The following is an 18,826-nucleotide window of genomic DNA, read 5'->3' as shown; positions in this document are numbered from 1 at the left end:
ACCTCATATTGAGCAGAATTCTCCACTCAAAAATCCACAATGGGTGGGAGACTGTTGTTAATCTGGTGATCTAATCCATAATAGTGCATATTCCGTTTAGTTTGATTGCTTTGTCAATGCTACTTCATAGTTCATATGCAAATTATATCCAATTGATTTAAGTCGCTCTAAATGTAATCATATTTTATGTTGTTTTGTATCCCTATAAATTCAATTTTCTCTATAAGTTCTATAAGATTCATAATTTCATTTTCATTTCACTTAAGCTTTGTATATTAATAAACTGAGTGATTTGTTTCAGTTGGAGCCTGGTTCTTACTGAGCAGGCTTTAGTCCCTATTCCACTGGGTTGCTACTGAGCAAAAACGAATCGTGATTAGAATCGATTGATAGTCCATTGCATAGTGTGCCCTGATGTTGATTGGATCACCAGATTAAAAAGTGTTTGTTCTTCCTGCTTGGTTCCTGTTTGTACTGGCTTGACCTCTCTTAAACACCTCCATAAGAGCTGTTATGGGACTGGCTCGCACAGCATTTCCTCAAAATTCCTAATGTGTCCAATCCACTGGCTTCCAAAGGTTGGTATTCCTTTTTTCTACACTGACTGAACACAGAGTTCACACAGAGTGCTGGCCACAAGTCTGCCATTCTGAGATATGGCTAAACCCCAATACACCCAACTTTATCATGTTGATGAGCATAGCAGGGAAATATCTTCCCGTAGTGGGCAAACTCTTTCAGGGAAGTTACAGAACACCTGACTAATTCCCCAGGTTTCACTAAAAGGCCGATTCCAGATTTGAAGAAGCCTTGGGCAAAGTGTCCTCTAATGAACACTGGGAGCCACCACATTAGTGTCCTCCAATGCCCAGAGCAATGCATTGTGGGAAATAAAAATGGCCACGGCTTTCCAGGCCCAGTGCCTGGTGCTCATCAGTGCACAAGAAAAAGGATTATTATAATGGGGCCCCAAGGACAGGCATCAGTTCTAAGCTCTGCTAGGGCCCTAGCATCCACCTGAGAGTACCACCTGCTGACTCTGGACCTGTTCCTGAACCCCCAGTTTGAAAACTAGCAAGTCAAGGGGCAGGATAGTGGGGCCAGATGGATAAATGCTTCAACCCATTAAGACTGCTCTCATTCCCTTACAGATTTCCTCGGCCTGAAAAGAGGATTTTATTTTTGAAATATGTTTGGATGTTCTAGATGTTTTTATTTGTTTTAAACTGTTTACTGTAGTTTGCCGCCCTGGGCTCCCTTGAGAGGAAGGGCAGGATAGAAATTGGATAAACAAATAAAAAATAATAATAAGATTGCTGAGAGAGCCAGAAATTTGTTAACAACCCCAGAAGCCCACTTTCTTAGGCTATGATTCCAAAACCATGCTATTTCCCCACACATACACCCCGCCTCCAGTTTTAGCCTGACTGCCTGTTTCCTTTGCACAGTTACCGTGGGAACCATGTTGGGAGTGAATGGAGCCATGGAGCTGCTCTTCAAAGTCATTACACCTTACACCAAGAAGCACACCAGAACGACAAGGTAGCGGGGGAACTTTTTGGCATACCTCCTCTGGACTTGTGTGTGTGTGTGTGTGTGTGGCAAAAGTACTAAAGATCAAAGTGACAGGCTGGGGAGTGAACAGAGCTAAATGTTACCCTTATGCTAAGGTGCCAGCCCAAATTAATCCAAGGCTTTGATGTCCACATTCATAAAGGAAATCGGACTATTAGCTCACCAAGCTCAGATATGTCTCTACGTCAGGAGTAGATGCTCCAACTCTCATAAGCTGCAGCCAACATCAGAGGTAGAATCATAGAAGTGTAGTGTTGCAAGGCTAATCCAGTCCAACCCCCTGCAATGCAGGAATCTCAGCTAAAGCATCCATGACAGATGGCCATCCAACCTTTGCTGATAAACCTCCAAGGAAGGGCAGTCCACAACCTCCTGAGGGAGACCGTTTAATAGATGAAAGGAGCTACATCTGGCCTACATCTGGCAAACATCATGTTGCCTATGCTTTGTCTACATAGACTGGCCATTGCTCTCTAGGGCTCCAGACAGGAGCATTTCCCAGCCCTGTCTGGAGCTACTGTGCATTGAAACTGGGAATTTTTGCATGCAAAGCCATTGAGCTCTACCGCTGAGATGCAGCCCAACCCCTAAATGTCATGGAAGCAGGAGCAGGAATTGGATACTGAATGGATAACACAGTAAGCTGCCTTGCAGATGCATCTCCCACTAAAAACCTCAAGGGTCAGAGAGACCCTGTTATTTATTTATTTTTAGTGCCTTTTTCTCCCTTGCCAAGTCTGAAAGCTGCTGTGACTCTCCAGTGTGAAGTTAAAATTAGCCACACAGCTGCCTTGCTCTGGTCCTGTCCCCAGCCAGTTCCCAGAGCGAGATTTACAAGGCGTGCACGCCTTATGAAAGAGAAGGTGCACGTGACCCAGAGCTGCGCCTGCTTCTGCTTCTCCTGCTGCTTTGATGTGGCAGGAAGCAAGAGGAGAGGCGCGCCGAGAAATATCAAAGCTGAAGACATGGGCGACTGTGGGAAAGATGTGCTGAAGATGGACAGATGCAAGAAGAACATAGCGCCCCTGGAGAATAATACCAGTGCTGCTGAATCATCGCAACAATAATAACAGCAATAATAATAACAACACAAGAAGAACATTGCACTGCAAAATTACAGTTGTGATAATGATGGTGATATGTCAATAATAGAGATGCCCCTAAGATGGCTGGATGCAAGAAGAACATAGCGCTGCTGTATAATGATGATGATAGTAATAGCTACAGCAATAATAATTTGTATAAAGGTAAAGGGACCCCTGACCATTAGGTCCAGTCGTGACAGACTCTGGGGTTGCGGCGCTCATCTCGCTTTATTGGTACAGCTTCCAGGTCATGTGGCCAGCATGACTAAGCCACTTCTGGCAAACCAGAGCAGCGCACAGAAACGCCGTTTACCTTCCTGCCAGAGTGGTACCTATTTATCTACTTGCACTTTGACGTGCTTTCGAACTGCTAGGTTGGCAGGAGCAGGGACTGAGCAACGGGAGCTCACCCCATCGCGGGGATTTGAACTGCTGACCTTCTGATCAGCAAGTCCTAGGCTCTGTGGTTTAACCCACAGTGCCACCCGCGTCCCTAATAATTTGTATAGCAATAATAAAAACAATACCGTAGTCATTGGTCCCAATAAAGGTGTTACCCTACCCAGTTCACTCCAGATGTTTTGGACTACAAGTCCCATCAGTATCATAGGGCTGTGCTTAAGTAGGCAAAGCAGCCACACTGGCTGGGGTTGATGGGAGAAATCTGGAGAGTGCACATATGCATTTTATGCAACGCTGTGTCCTCTTTTTCTTTCGCACAGTGCTGGAAAAGGCAATGCAGAATCGCCATGAAATTAATGTTTCACCTGCACCCAGCTCACTCAGGCAGCTGTCAGGGCACACTGCTGCCTTCTAGGTTTGCCATGTGTCCTAGTTTACAGAGGTCAGTCTCCAGTTTGAAGGAGCCCTCTCTTTGAAGGGGTCTCTTGCCCAAGCCCAGTTTAAAGATGAAGCATCGTAAGACAGGAGAGGAGGGACACCAACAGTTAGCAGGACCTGGGCAGCAAACTGAGTGAACACCATGCATTTTCTTTTTCTCGACAATGCCTGTTCAGCCACATAGAAAAGAGATGGCTCTTCAGTGGAACATTCATTTCATGGCGATTCTGCATTGCATTTTCCAGCACAAGGGCCACATTCCCTTCCGAACAACCTTCCAAGGGCCATGTGCCACTGGTGGACAGGATCAGAGGCAAAGTGGGTGGAGCATTGTTTATTAATTTAAATTTATTTATTTATTAGATATATATATATACTGTTTGATTGTAAACAAACAAACCTTAGAGTATTTTAGAAAAGAATAAGACAATGAAATTATGAACAAAAACAGTTTAAAAGAGTCATATAACACATTAAAGGAATAACTAGAAATCAATAATAAGCCAAAAAGATAGAAAGAAAGAAAGAGAGAAAGAGAAAGAAAGAAAGAGGACAAAGGAAGGAAACCCAGGTTAAAATGCATGTCAACATTCTACACATCTGGGTAGACTTTCCTAAAGAAATATGTTTTTAGCCACTTCTGAAAAGAGTACAATGAAAGCGCCTGCTTGGTGTCAGTGGAAGGTACCACAAGGATCATCTAGTTCAACGCCTTGCAATGAAAGAATCTCACCCAACACGGGGCTCAAACCCACAACCCTGAAATTAAGGGTAGATCTACACATAGGAAAAAATTAATAAGTCTATTAATAAAAAATTAATAAGCTATTAATAAGCCAGAAATTAGATCGTTATAACAATTTTTTTTAAAAAAAACCCCTATGTAAAATTGTGTATAAAAATGTCCTGCTCTCTGGCGCCATCTGGTGTTGTATGTTTATGTTGTTTAGTCGTTTCCGACTCTTCGTGACTCCATGGACCAGAGCACGCCAGGCACTCCTGTCTTCCACTGCCTCCCGCAGTTTGGTCAGACTCATGTTTGTTGCAAGTTTATAGTGCATTCAAATCGTTTTTTTACTAACATAGCTGAGTCCCATGAGTCTCATGCTCTACCAACTGATAACACTCCTCTCTACTCTCCATCCAGACAAGCAAGAGGCATGATCAGAGTTCAAGGACCCATTCCAGCCAGGCAAAAGCATTCAGGGGGTGACACAGGGCCACTGTAGCTGTGGTCTGGTTAGAGTTTAGAGGGCTTGATAGAGAGACTTGGAGTGCTGCATTTGAGCCCCAATTTGAGGTCTCCCACTACTGCTGTATTTAGTGGTTATCTCTGCTGATTTTGAAATCTTTGTTGTGCTGCAGTTGTTGTGTTCCTGTTGATTGCGTTCTACTTGTTTCTGTTGTTTCAAAAACATATTTTTAAGGTGGGGGAGGGATGGGCTATCAATGTTTTAACAAACAAATAATAAAAGTGACAAGACTGAGTTGCAATCCTCAGCAGCCATATCATCAAAAGGAAACTTGCAATTCACTCAACAGCACAGCAAATACATATAACGAAACATCAAAGGATGTTAACCTATCAAAGAACAGATTAAAAAAAGGGGGGGGGGGAGTAGAAAGAGCCCAAGAAGCACCTGGAGCCAAACATTCACATAAGATAGAGTTTGGTTCTTCACCTTTATTTTTCAAAGTTTCTTCCGCAAGACAGCATTTATCATAATGAAAGATTTTAATGCCACATATTAATGTCATCGTATCTGCTTTCAATTCATGTATTACCTTTGTAAGAATTCAAGATACTCCCATTACTTATCTCCGGTCGTAAGACCGTTCTTCACATTATAACTTGCATTAATGAGCACATCATTTCCACATCTATCTTCTCCTTTTCCTCATTGTTCCAGAAGTGTAGAGAAAGGCTGCCAGAGTTTTACAGAGTTGCCTTTTCCTCAGTATTATTTTCTCTCTGAATCATCATAACCCCTTCCAACCCCACAAAACCCCACAAACACCCCTTAGGTCACTTATTTGGCAGACAAGGTGTTCAGTATTTATTCTCAATGTATATCAATGTAGATCAATGTATCTTATCTGCAGATTCATGAGCTTAATGTAAAAAAGATCAGATTCCTGTCAATTCTCTGTTTCCTTCCAATGTTGTGATTTGTTTCTCAAAACATTTGATCAAATTTTCTCCACCAAAGATTACTTCCATACACACCCCACCGATGGTGTGTAATGCAAACCTCATTCATGTGGCTTTTGAATGTGTGCAGATTGCAGTAGCTGGGACCATCTACCATGCAGCTAAGACTTGCATGGTCATCCTCAGGGAACATTACATTCCTACATACACATACAGTCATACCTCATGTTACATTTGCTTAAGGTTGTGTGTTTTCAGGTTGCATCCCGCGGTGACCTGGAAGTACTGGAAAGGGTTACTTCCGGGTTTCGTCGCTCACACATGCGCAGATGCACAAAATGACGTCACGTGCATGTGCAGAAGTGGCAAATTGCAACCTGCGCATGCGCAAACGTGGGGTGCGTTCTGCTCATGTTGTGAATGGGCCTCCAGAACGGATCACATTCACAACCAGAGGTACCCCTGTACAGGGGTACCTCGGTTTACAAACTTAATCTGTTCCGGAAGTCCGTTCTTAAACCAAAGCTGTTCTTAAACTGAGGCGTGCTTTCCCTAATGAGGCCTCCCACTGCCAGTGTCCTTCCACCGTTTGGCTTCCATTTGTAGACCGAGGTAAAGTTCACTAACCGGAACACTACTTCCAGTTTTGAGGAGTTCATATACCAAATATGTAGTTCGTAAACAAGGCTATTCTTAAACTGAGGTACCACTGTCTAGAGCGGGGGTTGTCAACCTGGTCCCTACCACCCACTAGTGGGCGTTTCAGGATTCTAGGTGGGCGGTAGGGGGTTCTACGGCACAAGCTGAATCCTCCTTCCATTGAGCACTGGTGGGCGATAAGGAAATTTTACCATCAAGAAAGATGCATTAGTGGGCGGTAGGTGTAAAAAGGTTGACTACCCCGATACAGAGTGATATGGAGTGCTATATCCAATTAAGGCCACATTTACATGATACATTTAAAGCACTATGATGCCACTTTAAACACTTTAAAAGAATCTTGGGAAGTGTACTTTATTAAGGGCACTGAGAGCTGTTAGGAGACCTCTATTTCCCCCCTCCCCCCGAGTTACAATTCCCAAAGTTGTTTAACAGTCAGTCCCTCTCCACAAGAAACTCTGGAAATTGTAGGTCTGTGATCGGAATAGGGGTCTCCTAACAACACTCAAGATCCTTTAAAAAAGTCAGCTTCAAGGATTCTTTGAGGTCAATTGACATGAAGGGACCCAAGTTATTCATGTCCATTAATTTCAAGGGGTCAACTCTGAGCAGGACCAGCACAGAATACAACCCATTGCTTACTGCGCAGGAAATACGCCCAATTCCCTCTTTATGATATGAACTGATTAAATGCATGGTGAATGTGCACAGTGACTAGTTGCTTTGCAAATTAGCTGCTCAACTCACACCACCTCTAACGTATCTATTCCTGCCAATTTAGGATTATGCTTTATGCACCTGATGGAGTGCACTCTGGTCTGTGAAAGCTTATCCCATAATAAATGTGCTAGGGTGGGATTAAACCTAGCCAGCTCTGTCAGTGGAAGGAAAAGCACGAGGACTTTTCTGCTTGCACATTTCGGCTTTCCCCCTCCCCCTCCCTGCCCCCAACCCCAAATTCACTCTGGGGAGCGTCAGGAGAATCCCCCAAACAGTGCAGGGGATCATTCTGTCTGGCAGACTGGAATGCATCTGCAGATGGAGCAATTGGAAGAGTGTGATGTTGAATTCTACCCTTAGTTGAATTCCACGAAACTCCTTCTTGGTTTTTGCCACAACACATGTAACACTGTCATCCTTCTGGTAACATTTTGCTCTCTCTAGTTGTTCCAAATCTATAAAGTTACAGTTTTGGGCCACAATCCGCCCTGCTTTAATTGAGAGCTGAACAAGCATCTGATCATACAACTTCCTTCCTTTTAAATATCTGGCCATCTATTTTTCAGCGAACAAGACTCGGGGATGTAGACATTTAGTATTCAAAGCTGAAGGCAACGAGCAGTTCAATGAATGATACCCACGTGTGTCCTAGACATTCAAAGCATCCTAAGGAAAATTTCTCTTTGATTTATGTGCTGTGCCTCTTAAGAGCTGGGGTCACGGCGTACGTGCATGCGCGTGCTTTTGCAAAGCGGCGGGCCTGGAAATTCATTGGCTCTTGAAGTGCATGGCCTCAGACAGTTGCAGCTACTGAAGACATGATTGATGGGTCCCTGCTACACTTAACTGAGTAAGCAAATCCTGTTTGCCCTCCCTCTGTCCTTCCTGCTGGATTGCTGCCTGTGATTAGAATAGCGTTTAGCCATAGAGGCACTTTATGGCTCCAGAGAAGCAGATATATAATGGGAATCTGACATGCACCAGTGTGGCTAGGAGATTACAGAGCATGGCTGGCTGGTTTGGGGCCTTCCAAACAGCAGGTTTGACGCTGCTGGAAAATTCATTCAGTTGAGAGCTTCATTAATGCAAAAGTTTGCAGCCATTATCCTGGGAATGCTCAGAGCAATCTTTGCATGATAACTTCACAGACAAGTACCTTAATCCCAAACCCACTTACTTGGAAGTAAATTCCATTAAAAATATTCAGTCGAATGTAGACACTGTGCAGTGCAACCCTCTGCATGCTTACTCAGATCCAAGTCCCACTGTGTTCAATGAGGTTTACTTTCAAGTAAATGTGTTTAGGGTGCTTCGGATTGTGGCCATAAAATTCCACATATTTCAATGGAAAATCTAAGTGCTAATTTTAGTTTTCAGCTGAGTTTCTTGCTGAATATTCTTTTTCTGTGTTTCTGACACTTTAAAAATAATTATACCTTTTTTATATGATGGTCCCACTTAACAATCACGATGCGTTCCCTGGAAATCATTTGTTATTTGCATAACGAGTCCACAGTTTCCATTATTTCCTATGCAAACGTTTCTAATGTGGAATTTGTCCAATCTCTTCCCTCCCTCTCTCCATGGTTTCCTCCTGAAATGGCTGCAGCCAATCAGAAAAAGAGAAACAAAAGGGGAAAAAATGATTTAGCCAATTTCTCCTGTTCTCTGATTCATCTGATCACACTCTCCGTGGTTTCTGCCTGAAAATGGCTGCCACCAACCAGTAAACAAACAAAGAAATAAGGAAGGCAGCCGATTAGCTATCTGAATCTGTGGAATGTACAGTGAGGTTTGAGCATCGTCTTTTACATGCAGATAAGTGAATTTTCGGATAGTGAGGATAGTGGTGGTGGACTTGCTGTCCTTGGAGGTTTTAAAACAGGCTGGATGGCTATATGTCAGGGACTAGATGCTCCTTGTGGTCCCTTCCAGCTCTATGGTTCTATGGGACCTGCGTGTACATGCCTTACTCACATCCCTTATAATAGACCAAGCGACCTCTGGTGTATTTTTTCTTTGAAAAAAACTTAAAACTCCTGACTAATGCTATTTACCAGCTCAGGATTATTAAGTGAAACTTTATTATTATTATTATTATTATTATTATTATTATTATTATTAGTAGTAGTAGTAGTATGTTTGGAGAAATTAGCTCTAAAACGCTGTTGAATTTTCACGAGGACTTTGTAGTTTAATTGCAAACTGATGTTGGGTTGCTGTACTTTAAGACTGGAAACACGAGAAACTGAAATTGACCCATCCCCAATCCTCATATACCCATTTACCCCTTACTCCGGGCAAATGCAGCCACCCTTTAGTTTTTGCACTCACTCAGAAATCTCTCCTCTGGCTGGAAGGAAGGAGCAGACAGCTTTCCCTCAAAAAGGCATGTATGGTCCTTGCTATTTGGTTAGGTGCCAAGAATATGGAATGCACAGCTCACCCCTCCTGAGAGATGTCTATAGATCCCATCCCATGAAGGTGGCCAGCCATCTCCCGGTTAAGCCAAGGTCACTGCGAGAGCCAGCCCTGTCAATCACCGAGACAAGAGCTATTTACTAAGCCTGCTAGCATGTAGTAACAAGATACATGGTGCTATTTATTTCACTGGCATCAGCCCCTGGGCTATTTAGATGGAGGTTCACCCATGCCCCAATTGACCTTTTTTTGGGATGCATGCCAAATGGCTCATTATTCCCCGTCAGAAATGTACTCCCCCACCTTGGATCAGATAGGGGCGGATTTTTCAGCCATTTCTAACATTATGCGATTCACAGTCGTCAGTGAATAAACTGGCCGGTGGCAATCTTTCAAAGAAGTGTCAAATCTTGCTGGATGGCCTTCTAATATTGTGAGCAGCGAGGCACTGGTGGGCCTTCGGATGCAAGCAATACTTAGCGTTGGGGTTACAAGGTAATTTATGGCAGGAATAAGCGATCAGCACTCCTGCTTATCCTCAAACGCTGTTTATTGGTGCTTCAGCAGTTCCTCCTCCTCTGTGAAGCGAAACAACAGAGGCTGTCTTAGAAAAGACAGGCATAAGCTCAAAGTGCGCTGCCCTCTCTTTACTGAAAGGTTGAGTGGATATTGCCCAGAGCCAAGGGGGCATCTTGATTAAGGGCAAGTTGTGACAGAGAGGAAAGTGAACTGAGGAGATGAAAATAACATTTGTAGGTACCTCGGGATCTGTCCTCTTGTACTTCGTAAAATGCCATGCGCATAGATAGCACCATACAACTCAATCTATAAAGTGAACTTGGGATTTGCAGTTGTATTTTGTGGTTGTGGAGGGTGGGCAGAAGCAAAGTGACCAGAATGGTTATGCAACGATTTGCTATGACTGAATTTTTTCAACCATGGTGAAGAATGCACCACCACTGGATATTGGAAGTGGAGAATATTTTCCAGACAGAGAAACACATTCTCTTCTGGACAACCTTCCAGGCTGGACATGCCAGTGGTGGGCGGGGACAGAGGCAAAGGTGGGCGGAGCTTTGAATGCAAATTTTACCTTGTGCAATACACTAGTTCCTCTCACATTCAAGCATCCCTCTCTATCCTCCATCCAGGTGAGCAAGAAGCATTATCAGGGTTCAAGACATGTTCCAGGCAGGCCAAAACACTCAAAGCAGGGCTAGTGAATAGAGTCCCCAGATCCAGACTTATTCAGTCCGTGAACTAGAGGTTCATAACCTCTAGTGTGAGGTATATGGTGTTTTTCAAAGCCAATCCTTGCATCAAGGAGTTTTCCATCTAATGTTGACATGGGTTCTGATTGACTAAGGGTGGGAAAGGAAGGAGGGTAACTAGAAATGAACATGATCAGAGGCAACTATATGAGCATTTAATGTTCATTTCACTTGGGAATAAAGATTAAGGGCTTAAGCCAAAGGAAAATTCATGTTTTTGTGCTGAGGTCTAAAGGAACAAAATTGGTGGCATCACATATCATAGAAGATCACATAGATGTTCTGGGAAAGATTTTTGTTCTGAGAGGGAGCCAATTAGGAATGGATATAGCTCTATGATTCTTCCACATTTTAAACCCAGGATTCCATTCTGTTTCTACATTAATCTGCAATTTGAAAAAAGAAGATTCCTCACAAAATAACGTTTAAGATCTATTTAACTGTATACTGTATTTCTCTCTCTCTCTCAACGTGTGCTTTTAAATGCACATTTTCTCCAAACGTATGCATTTAAAAGGCATATTGGACATGTTTAAATTATTTTTTATTAGTCATCTTCCACACATATGTCTCAAGGCGATGCACACAATGTAATAAAAAGAGCTTAGGAAAACAGAAAAACAGCTCAGAAAATAATAGCAAATGAACTGAAAAACACTGAAAGGAGATACCCGTGGCAGAGAAGCATAAAATCCAATGGATAGCTTAAGCTCTCGTGTACACATTAGACTGAGAGATGTGGATCTGCTAATTTTGTATATGAAGTCATGAAGATCAAATTCCTTAAGCATCCCTAGAGGCAAAATAGAAAGATTAGAGGCATTACAGAAGAGAGCAGGAGACCTTCAGATAGCTGAAGCTGGAGGACCAAAGGTAACAGGCAAAGAAAAAAGGAGGCTGTGGTGGCCATAAACTTGGATGGGTTTAAAAGAGGGTTAGTAAGATGCATGGAGGAGAAGGCTATTAGCCTTGACTATTAGCCACAACAGCCATGTTCTACCTCCACTGTCCGAGACGGTATGCCACTGAACACCAGTTGCTAGGCGGGCAAAGTGCTCTTGTGCTCAGGTCTTCCTTGTCGGTTTCCAACAGGCATCTGGTAAGCCACTGTGAGAACAGGAAGCTGGACTAGATGGGCCCAGCATGCTTCTCAAGTTCTCAAACAAGGCCAAAGACAAGGAGGAGTACACTAATGGTGGTTTTGAAGTCATCAGTAGTGGTCGGCATGGGGGTGCTTACTTGACCACCCATCATTGATGGCACTGCAGCTTCCCGAAAGCGACAGGGTCAAGACTGTGATGGGGGCAGCATGGGACAAACACACTGGTGGAGTCAACCCAACACATTTGCACCATGCCCATGTTATTCCTCCCACCTCAAAAAGTGCAGAGAAGCTGGTGATGAGAGGTCTGGTTGACACCACCATCCTACTGGTTGCTTCCAGAAGGCCACACTGTTTGCTCAAGCTGTGAAATTCTGCTATGGTTGAACTAGCCTCTGCCTCCCAATGTTTGAGCAGAAGTTGGAAACCCAAGAGTGCCCCTTCTTCCCTCAGTCTCTGCCAGCCAATATTTTGAGCATGAGAAATGAACTCGGTGCACCGACACACTGATTAGTTCCTTGGCAACGTACAAGTGCGGCTGCCAAGGATCGGTACATTTTGAGGAATAGTCTTCGGACAGCTTTATACATATGTTTATCTGGCAGCAGTTTTGGAGGTGAAGCGGGAAGCAAATCAGCCCTAATTCCCCTTGTTAGTTGCTGATTTCTCATTAATTGTGCTGAGCTGTTTGGGTCTTTACTTGGACAGGAACATACAATTCTATTGGAATGCAGTCAAGAATTCACTGTTAGTTAATGCCCACTTATTTGGAAGTTACTGTACAGTTCACTTGATCCCCTGTTGGAGTTCCCAGAGGAGAACTCCAAAAATACGTACTTTTGGCTAGGTCACAGGCAGATTTGTGAGTTTTTCTTTCAGATCTGCACATGGGATTTAGAATAGAACATCCTGCTAAGCAAAGAAAGAAAGAAAAAAAAAAGAGGAAAGGAAAAGGAAAGCACTTTCTTGAGAAGGATGGTGTGTGTACAAGGCAGAACCTCCCCACTAATTGGGGCACAACAGCTTGTAGCTGAATGCATGTCACAGTAGAATTGCATGTTGCTTTGTATACATGGAGGCAAGAGCGACACAGCAGCTTCCCATCTACTATGCATATAAGGAAAGGTTATAACCAGGGCTTTTTTTCCAGCCACAACTCAGTTCCGGCATCTCTTAGGTGGTCACCACTGCCATTATAAGACAACAAGGGAAGCATTCGCTGTGGCATTCGCTGTGAGTTCCAGCACCTCTTTTTCTAGAAAAATAGTACCGGTTAAAACATTTGCAGCTTTTAAGCTGTGAGAGAAAAGGGGAGCGAGGAGGGACCTGAATGAAGGTGTACAAGTTTACGCCTGGTGTGGACAGAGAGATGTTTTTCCTCCCTCTCTCTCATTAGTCTAAAACCCAGGTTCAACCAGTGAAGCTGAATGGCAGAAGATTTAGGACAGACAAAAGGAAGGATTTCTTAACTTTGCACATAATTGTTGCTGTTGTTGTTTAGTCGTGTCCGACTCTTCGTGACCCCATGGACCAGAGCACGCCAGGCACTCCTGTCTTCCACTGCCTCCCGCAATTTGGTCAGACTCAAGTTGGTAGCTTCGAGAACACTGTCCAACCATCTCATCCTCTGTCGTCCCCTTCTCCTTGTGCCCTCAATCTTTCCCAACATCAGGGTCTTTTCCAGGGAGTATTCGCTTCTCATGAGATGGCCAAAGTATTGGAGCCTCAGCTTCAGGATCTGTTCTGCCAGTGAGCACTCAGGGCTGATTTCCTTCAGAATGGATAGGTTTGATCTTCTTGCAGTCCATGGGACTCTCAAGAGTCTCCTCCAGCACCATAATTCAAAAGCATCAGTTCTTCGGCGATCAGCCTTCTTTATGGTCCAGCTCTCACTTCCATACATCGCTATGCACATAATTAAACTATGGAATTCACTGCCACAAGATGGAATTCACTGGCCACCAGCCTGAATGGCTTCAATAGAGGGTTAGACAAACTCGTGCAGGACAGAGCTATCAGCAGTTATCACTTTCCCTCCACTGTCAGAGGCAGTGTGCCTCGGAAGAGCAGTTTTGGGAAATCACAAGCGGGTAGAGTTGTTGCTGCACCCACTTCCAGCTTGCCTGCTTCCCAACTGGTTTGCCACTGCGAGAACTGGATGCTGAATTAGATGGGCCACTGGCCTGATCCAGCAGGGCTCCTTGTGCTCATATGTGCTTCGATCTTGCCTAGCTGAATGCATGGACCCATCTTTTAAACTAGGCAGGGGCTATTTTTTTGGTTTCTGTGTTTTGTCCAGTACTTAGTGCACATGCTGGCATTGAAGATGGTAGTGCTGCTTCTATAGTGCTGTAGAAGAAAGGAACTTGTCCTCGTTGCTACACTAGGTAGTTATTAAGCTCACTTCATATTTCAGATTGTATGGCACAGAGGGAGGTGACATCAGTAGGATAAGTAAATAAAACACTGCATTTGAGTTCTATGCAATGGGCCATTTTAATAGAACAAATGAGCTCTGAAGTCAAGGCATCTTCATTTACACACTTCTCCCTGCATATCTGTTTTTACGGTCTATATCATTTCCTTCCCAGAACAACCTGCCTGAGCTGTAATAAGCAATAAAGTCTGATTTCATAGCAACGCTATGTCAGAAATGCTTCTCGGGGTAAATATAGTTACAGTGCCGAATTATATGTTATTGGCACTGGAAGAGCGAAACGGCAGAAGCGAAGAGAGATTGGAAAATTAAAAGGCAAAGTCACGGGAGGGAAATAGATGCTTTCGGATGAGGTTTAGAAAATAGACGATGAGCCAGCGAGGTGGGGAGAGGCAGTTGCAAAAGGACTTTGCTCCAGATGGCAGGTGCCAAGGTGATGGTGTGACAACAACTCTGGCGCCATCTGAAGGAGGATGTTGGTATTGGGAAGTGAATGGTTTAACTATGTTAAACTCTGTGCTTTGTGAAGAGGTACCGTATTTTTTGCTCTATAAGATGCACTTTTTCCTTCCCAAAAAGTAAGGGGAAATGTGTGTACATCTTATGGAGTGAATGCAGGCTGCGCAGCTATCCCAGAAGCCAGAACAGCAAGAGGGATCACTGCGCAGCACTCCCTTCCGCTGTTCTAGCTTCTGGCTTAGCTGCTTCAGGGCCCAGGGAGCCTTCATCCCTCTACCCTGAAGAGGCTTCGAGCGGCTAAGCCAGAACAGCAAGAGGGATTGCTGCGCAGTGATCCCTCTTGCTGTTCTGGCTTCTGGGATTCAGAATATTTTTCTTCTTGTTTTCCTCCTCCAAAAACTAGGTGCGTCTTATGGTCTGGTGTGTCTTATGGAGCGAAAAATACTGCACTTCCTTTTGTCGATCCTGACTCTTTCCACTTCTTCCTCCAGTTCTATGTACTTTTCATGGGAGAAAACCACCTTCACCTCCCCCTTATGACCAATGGGGGCTGTGCGTGGAGATAAGGTATCTAAGATTGGCTTTGTGTGCACCTCAAGGGTGCCTTTGCACCCATGGGTGCCGCACTGGCAACCCCTGGCCCAGGTCATAAAATGGATTTCGGCTCTGCTCAGACATTCTGATTGCACAGAGGGGATCTGTATGCAAGCTCTCTGGAATTACCATCACTGCAGAGACAACGGCAGCAGATGTTTCAGTTCACCCTCCTGCCTGGTTGTTTCCTCATGTGTCCCTGAGACAAAAAGGGAAAGAATCCCGCGAGGGCTCTTGAACTGCATGATGATAAACAGTTCCTGAGAAGTGTCAGAAGAGGATGTTTTTCATTCAGCTGTTAGCAGCTCTGTGCACATTTGATTCCCCCTCTTCTGATTATATTCACCATAGATTTTTAATATATTTATATACACATTATAATTTTAATCACCTGGAGCTATTCTATATCGTGAAAGGTTTTGTGTAGCTGCTGCCATTGCAACTTCTATTGGCTTGGGTGATTCATTGCCAAAAGCAGAGAAAACACCTTATCAGTAACAAGGAAGACACAGATTTGCAGGCGCTAATTTGTACCTACAAGACCGCCTCTCCTGATGTGTCCCACGGAGGACCTTACGGTCTTCAAATAAAAACATCTTGGAGATCCCAGGCCACAGAGAAGTTAGGCTGGCCTCAACTAGAGCCAGGGCTTTTTCGGCTGTGGCCCCGATCTGGTGGAACGTTCTGTCACAAGAGACTAGGGCCCTGCAGGACTTGACATCTTTCCACAGGGCCTGCAAGACGGAGCTGTTCCACCAGGCCTTTGGCCAAGGCACAGTCTGACCCCTTCTCTCCTTCTGTAATCCTCACAGAACTCTAGCCCAATGGTTGCCATTAATTTGATTTTGAATTGATTTTAGAATGTATTTTAATTAATTGACTGTGTGATTTTATGTACACTGTGCTATTTTTACTTGTTGTTAGCCGCTCTGAGCCCAGCTTTGGCTGGGGAGGGCGGGATATAAATAAAAATTTATTATTATTATTAGTATAGATGCCAATTTAGAAATAATGTCTACATTTTAAATAGAACTACATCTCACCCTAATGGGGGACTTTGTGAACAGGTAACCCATCTGCCTGCTCAGTCTGCTACCCAGGAGCATAGATAAACTCAGCAGATATTTCAGCAATGGCACTCACTCCCATAGGAGACAAGAATGGTCACCAATTTAGATGGCTTTAGGTGGACTGGGAAAATTCATGGATAAGGTAACTAATGGCCACTAGCCATAATGGCTATGTTCTGCCTCCACAGTTGGAGGTGGCAATGCTTCTGAATACCAGTTGCTGGAAACCACAGGAGGGGAGAGGGTTCTTGTGCTCAGGTCCTGCTAGCAGGCTCCCCATAGGTATGTGGGTGGCCACTGTGAGAACAGGATGCTGAACTAGGTGGGCCAATAGCCTAATCCAGTTAGGGCTCTTATTATGTTCTTACTGTAGGTGCCAACAATTGACAAGGCACTCTCCCATTTTAGGATTAAACTGGGCAACCCTTCCCAAAAAGCCTTGTTTGAGCAATATTGAGAGTCTGAAAATCCAGTAAAAAATATGTTAGGCATTTATCGTGACCTGCCAGATCCTTGCCTGGTTCTGCAGCCCCAAGGAAATGTCCTTCCTAAATTTACCCTAAATTTCCGCGCAAGGCCAAGTATGATGAGTTTGGTACAGCATGGCGGACTGGCGATGGAGACAATACGCAGGCTCATGCCATGATAAACTTGTCAGTACTCTTCACCTCACTCATACCTCCCTGGCTGTTATCAACAGTGACAGCACCAAGACAGAAATCTATAAACAAGGCCTGGGGCTGAGTTGCCCCTGGACTTAATCCAAGGAGGAGCTGAAATCTTGCTTAGTGCCATGCCAAAAATTTCTCCTGCCATTTCTCCTGACCATTCTTCATCACTTAGGAGAACAGAAAATGGCACTTCAAAAAGAAATCAAAGGGGAGAGAGAAATTGGGTGAAATTCTCATGGGTGGAGTACTGTACAGGGGAGTTGTCCTGCTTACCTTACTTTTCAAGCAGCCGGGGGGGGGGGTATTTGTGAGTGTCTGTTCTTTCATTCCATAGATCATCTCACCAGGGTTCTGCACTCTGCAGCCTTCCTGGGTGCCTTCCGTGATAGCCCAGGGGAAGACATCACGAGGCAGCTCCTTCCATGGGGCTTTTTCAGATCAGGAAGTGCAGGCAGCTAGGGAGGCTGCAGAGAGCTTGAGAAATATTCAGTGGAAAGAAACACACATGCATGCACACGCCACTCATCCACATTGTAATGATGAGCTGAATCCTGCACCCACTGAAATTCTAAAGAAATACTCAGGTGTCCCAAGATTGAGGTGGAAAAAATGTAAGCCCCTTTCACAGGAAAAAAAATCTTTCAATAGACTGGTGACTGGGGGCGGCCGCCGAGACCATATAACACCGGTCTTGAAAGACCTACATTGGCTCCCAGTACGTTTCCGAGCACAATTCAAAGTGTTGGTGCTGACCTTTGAAGCCCTCAACGGCCTCGGTCCAGTATACCTGAAGGAGCGTCTCCACCCCATCATTCTGCCCGGACGCTGAGGTCCAGCGCCGAGGGCCTTCTGGCGGTTCCCTCATTGTGAGAAGCAAAGCTACAGGGAACCAGGCAGAGGGCCTTCTTGGTAGTGGCACCCGCCCTGTGGAACGCCCTTCCAGCAGATGTCAAAGCGATAAACAACTACCTGACATTCAGAAGACATCTTAAGGCAGCCATGTTCAGGGAAGTTTTTAACGTGTGATATTTTACTGTATTTTTGGTTTCTATGGAAGCCACCCAGAGTGGCTGGGGAGGCCCAGCCAGATGGGCGGGGTATAAATAAATTATTATTATTATTATTATTATTATTATTATTATTATTATTATTATTATAAATCAGTGGGTCAATTTCTGCACAACACTGAGGAAAAGCAGCACTTAAAGATGCTGCCTGGAATGGAAGCAACTGTAAGATTTTTTGACACAGAATGTAAACCCCCCACCCCCCAAAATAGGTGGAAGCATTTATTCATTTATTTATAAAATTATTAAGTGAGGGGTGGGTCCCTACAGCCCTGCAGATGTAGTTTCTGGACCCCAGCTCCCATCAACTCGGCCCATGGATGATTGGAGTTGGAGTCCAGCCACATCTGGAGAGCCATAGGATTCCCATCCCTGTATTTGCCCCCCCTCAAATGACCCACCAAAATGGCATCCCCCCTCCCCACCAGGGAAGAAGGACATCAGGGAAAATCTACGCCAGGAACAAGGGAAGGAAGGAAGAAAGGTTGACATCACGATCTGCTGCCCCTGGAGGACCTTGCCACCTGAGGCGGTTGCCTTACCTTGCCTCATGGGTGCGTTGGCCCAGTCCAATTGGCACCTGCTTGGACACTGTGAAAAGGGACGCGGGTGGTGCTGTGGGTTAAACCACAGAGCCTAGGACTTGCTGATCAGAAGGTCGGCGGTTCGAATCCCTGTGACGGGGTGAGTTCCCGTTGCCCG

At 44.5% G+C, this 18,826-nt stretch overlaps 1 protein-coding gene across 1 annotated transcript in view; it reads left to right on the top strand.

Moving 5' to 3' along the window:
• AGBL1 (AGBL carboxypeptidase 1) overlaps positions 1–18,826 on the top strand; it is a 401,756-nt gene that overhangs the window by 33,525 nt on the left and 349,405 nt on the right. The window contains exon 5 of the mRNA XM_028706413.2: positions 1,449–1,542. Within this exon, the coding sequence (XP_028562246.2) occupies positions 1,449–1,542 (94 nt within the window). The remainder of the gene's footprint in view (positions 1–1,448; positions 1,543–18,826) is intronic.

Source organism: Podarcis muralis, chromosome 14 (assembly GCF_964188315.1).
Source record: "Podarcis muralis chromosome 14, rPodMur119.hap1.1, whole genome shotgun sequence".
Classification (NCBI taxonomy): Eukaryota; Metazoa; Chordata; class Lepidosauria; order Squamata; family Lacertidae; genus Podarcis; species Podarcis muralis.
The sequence above is the reverse complement of the archived record's forward strand: the minus strand, read 5'-3'. Positions and strand labels throughout refer to the sequence as shown.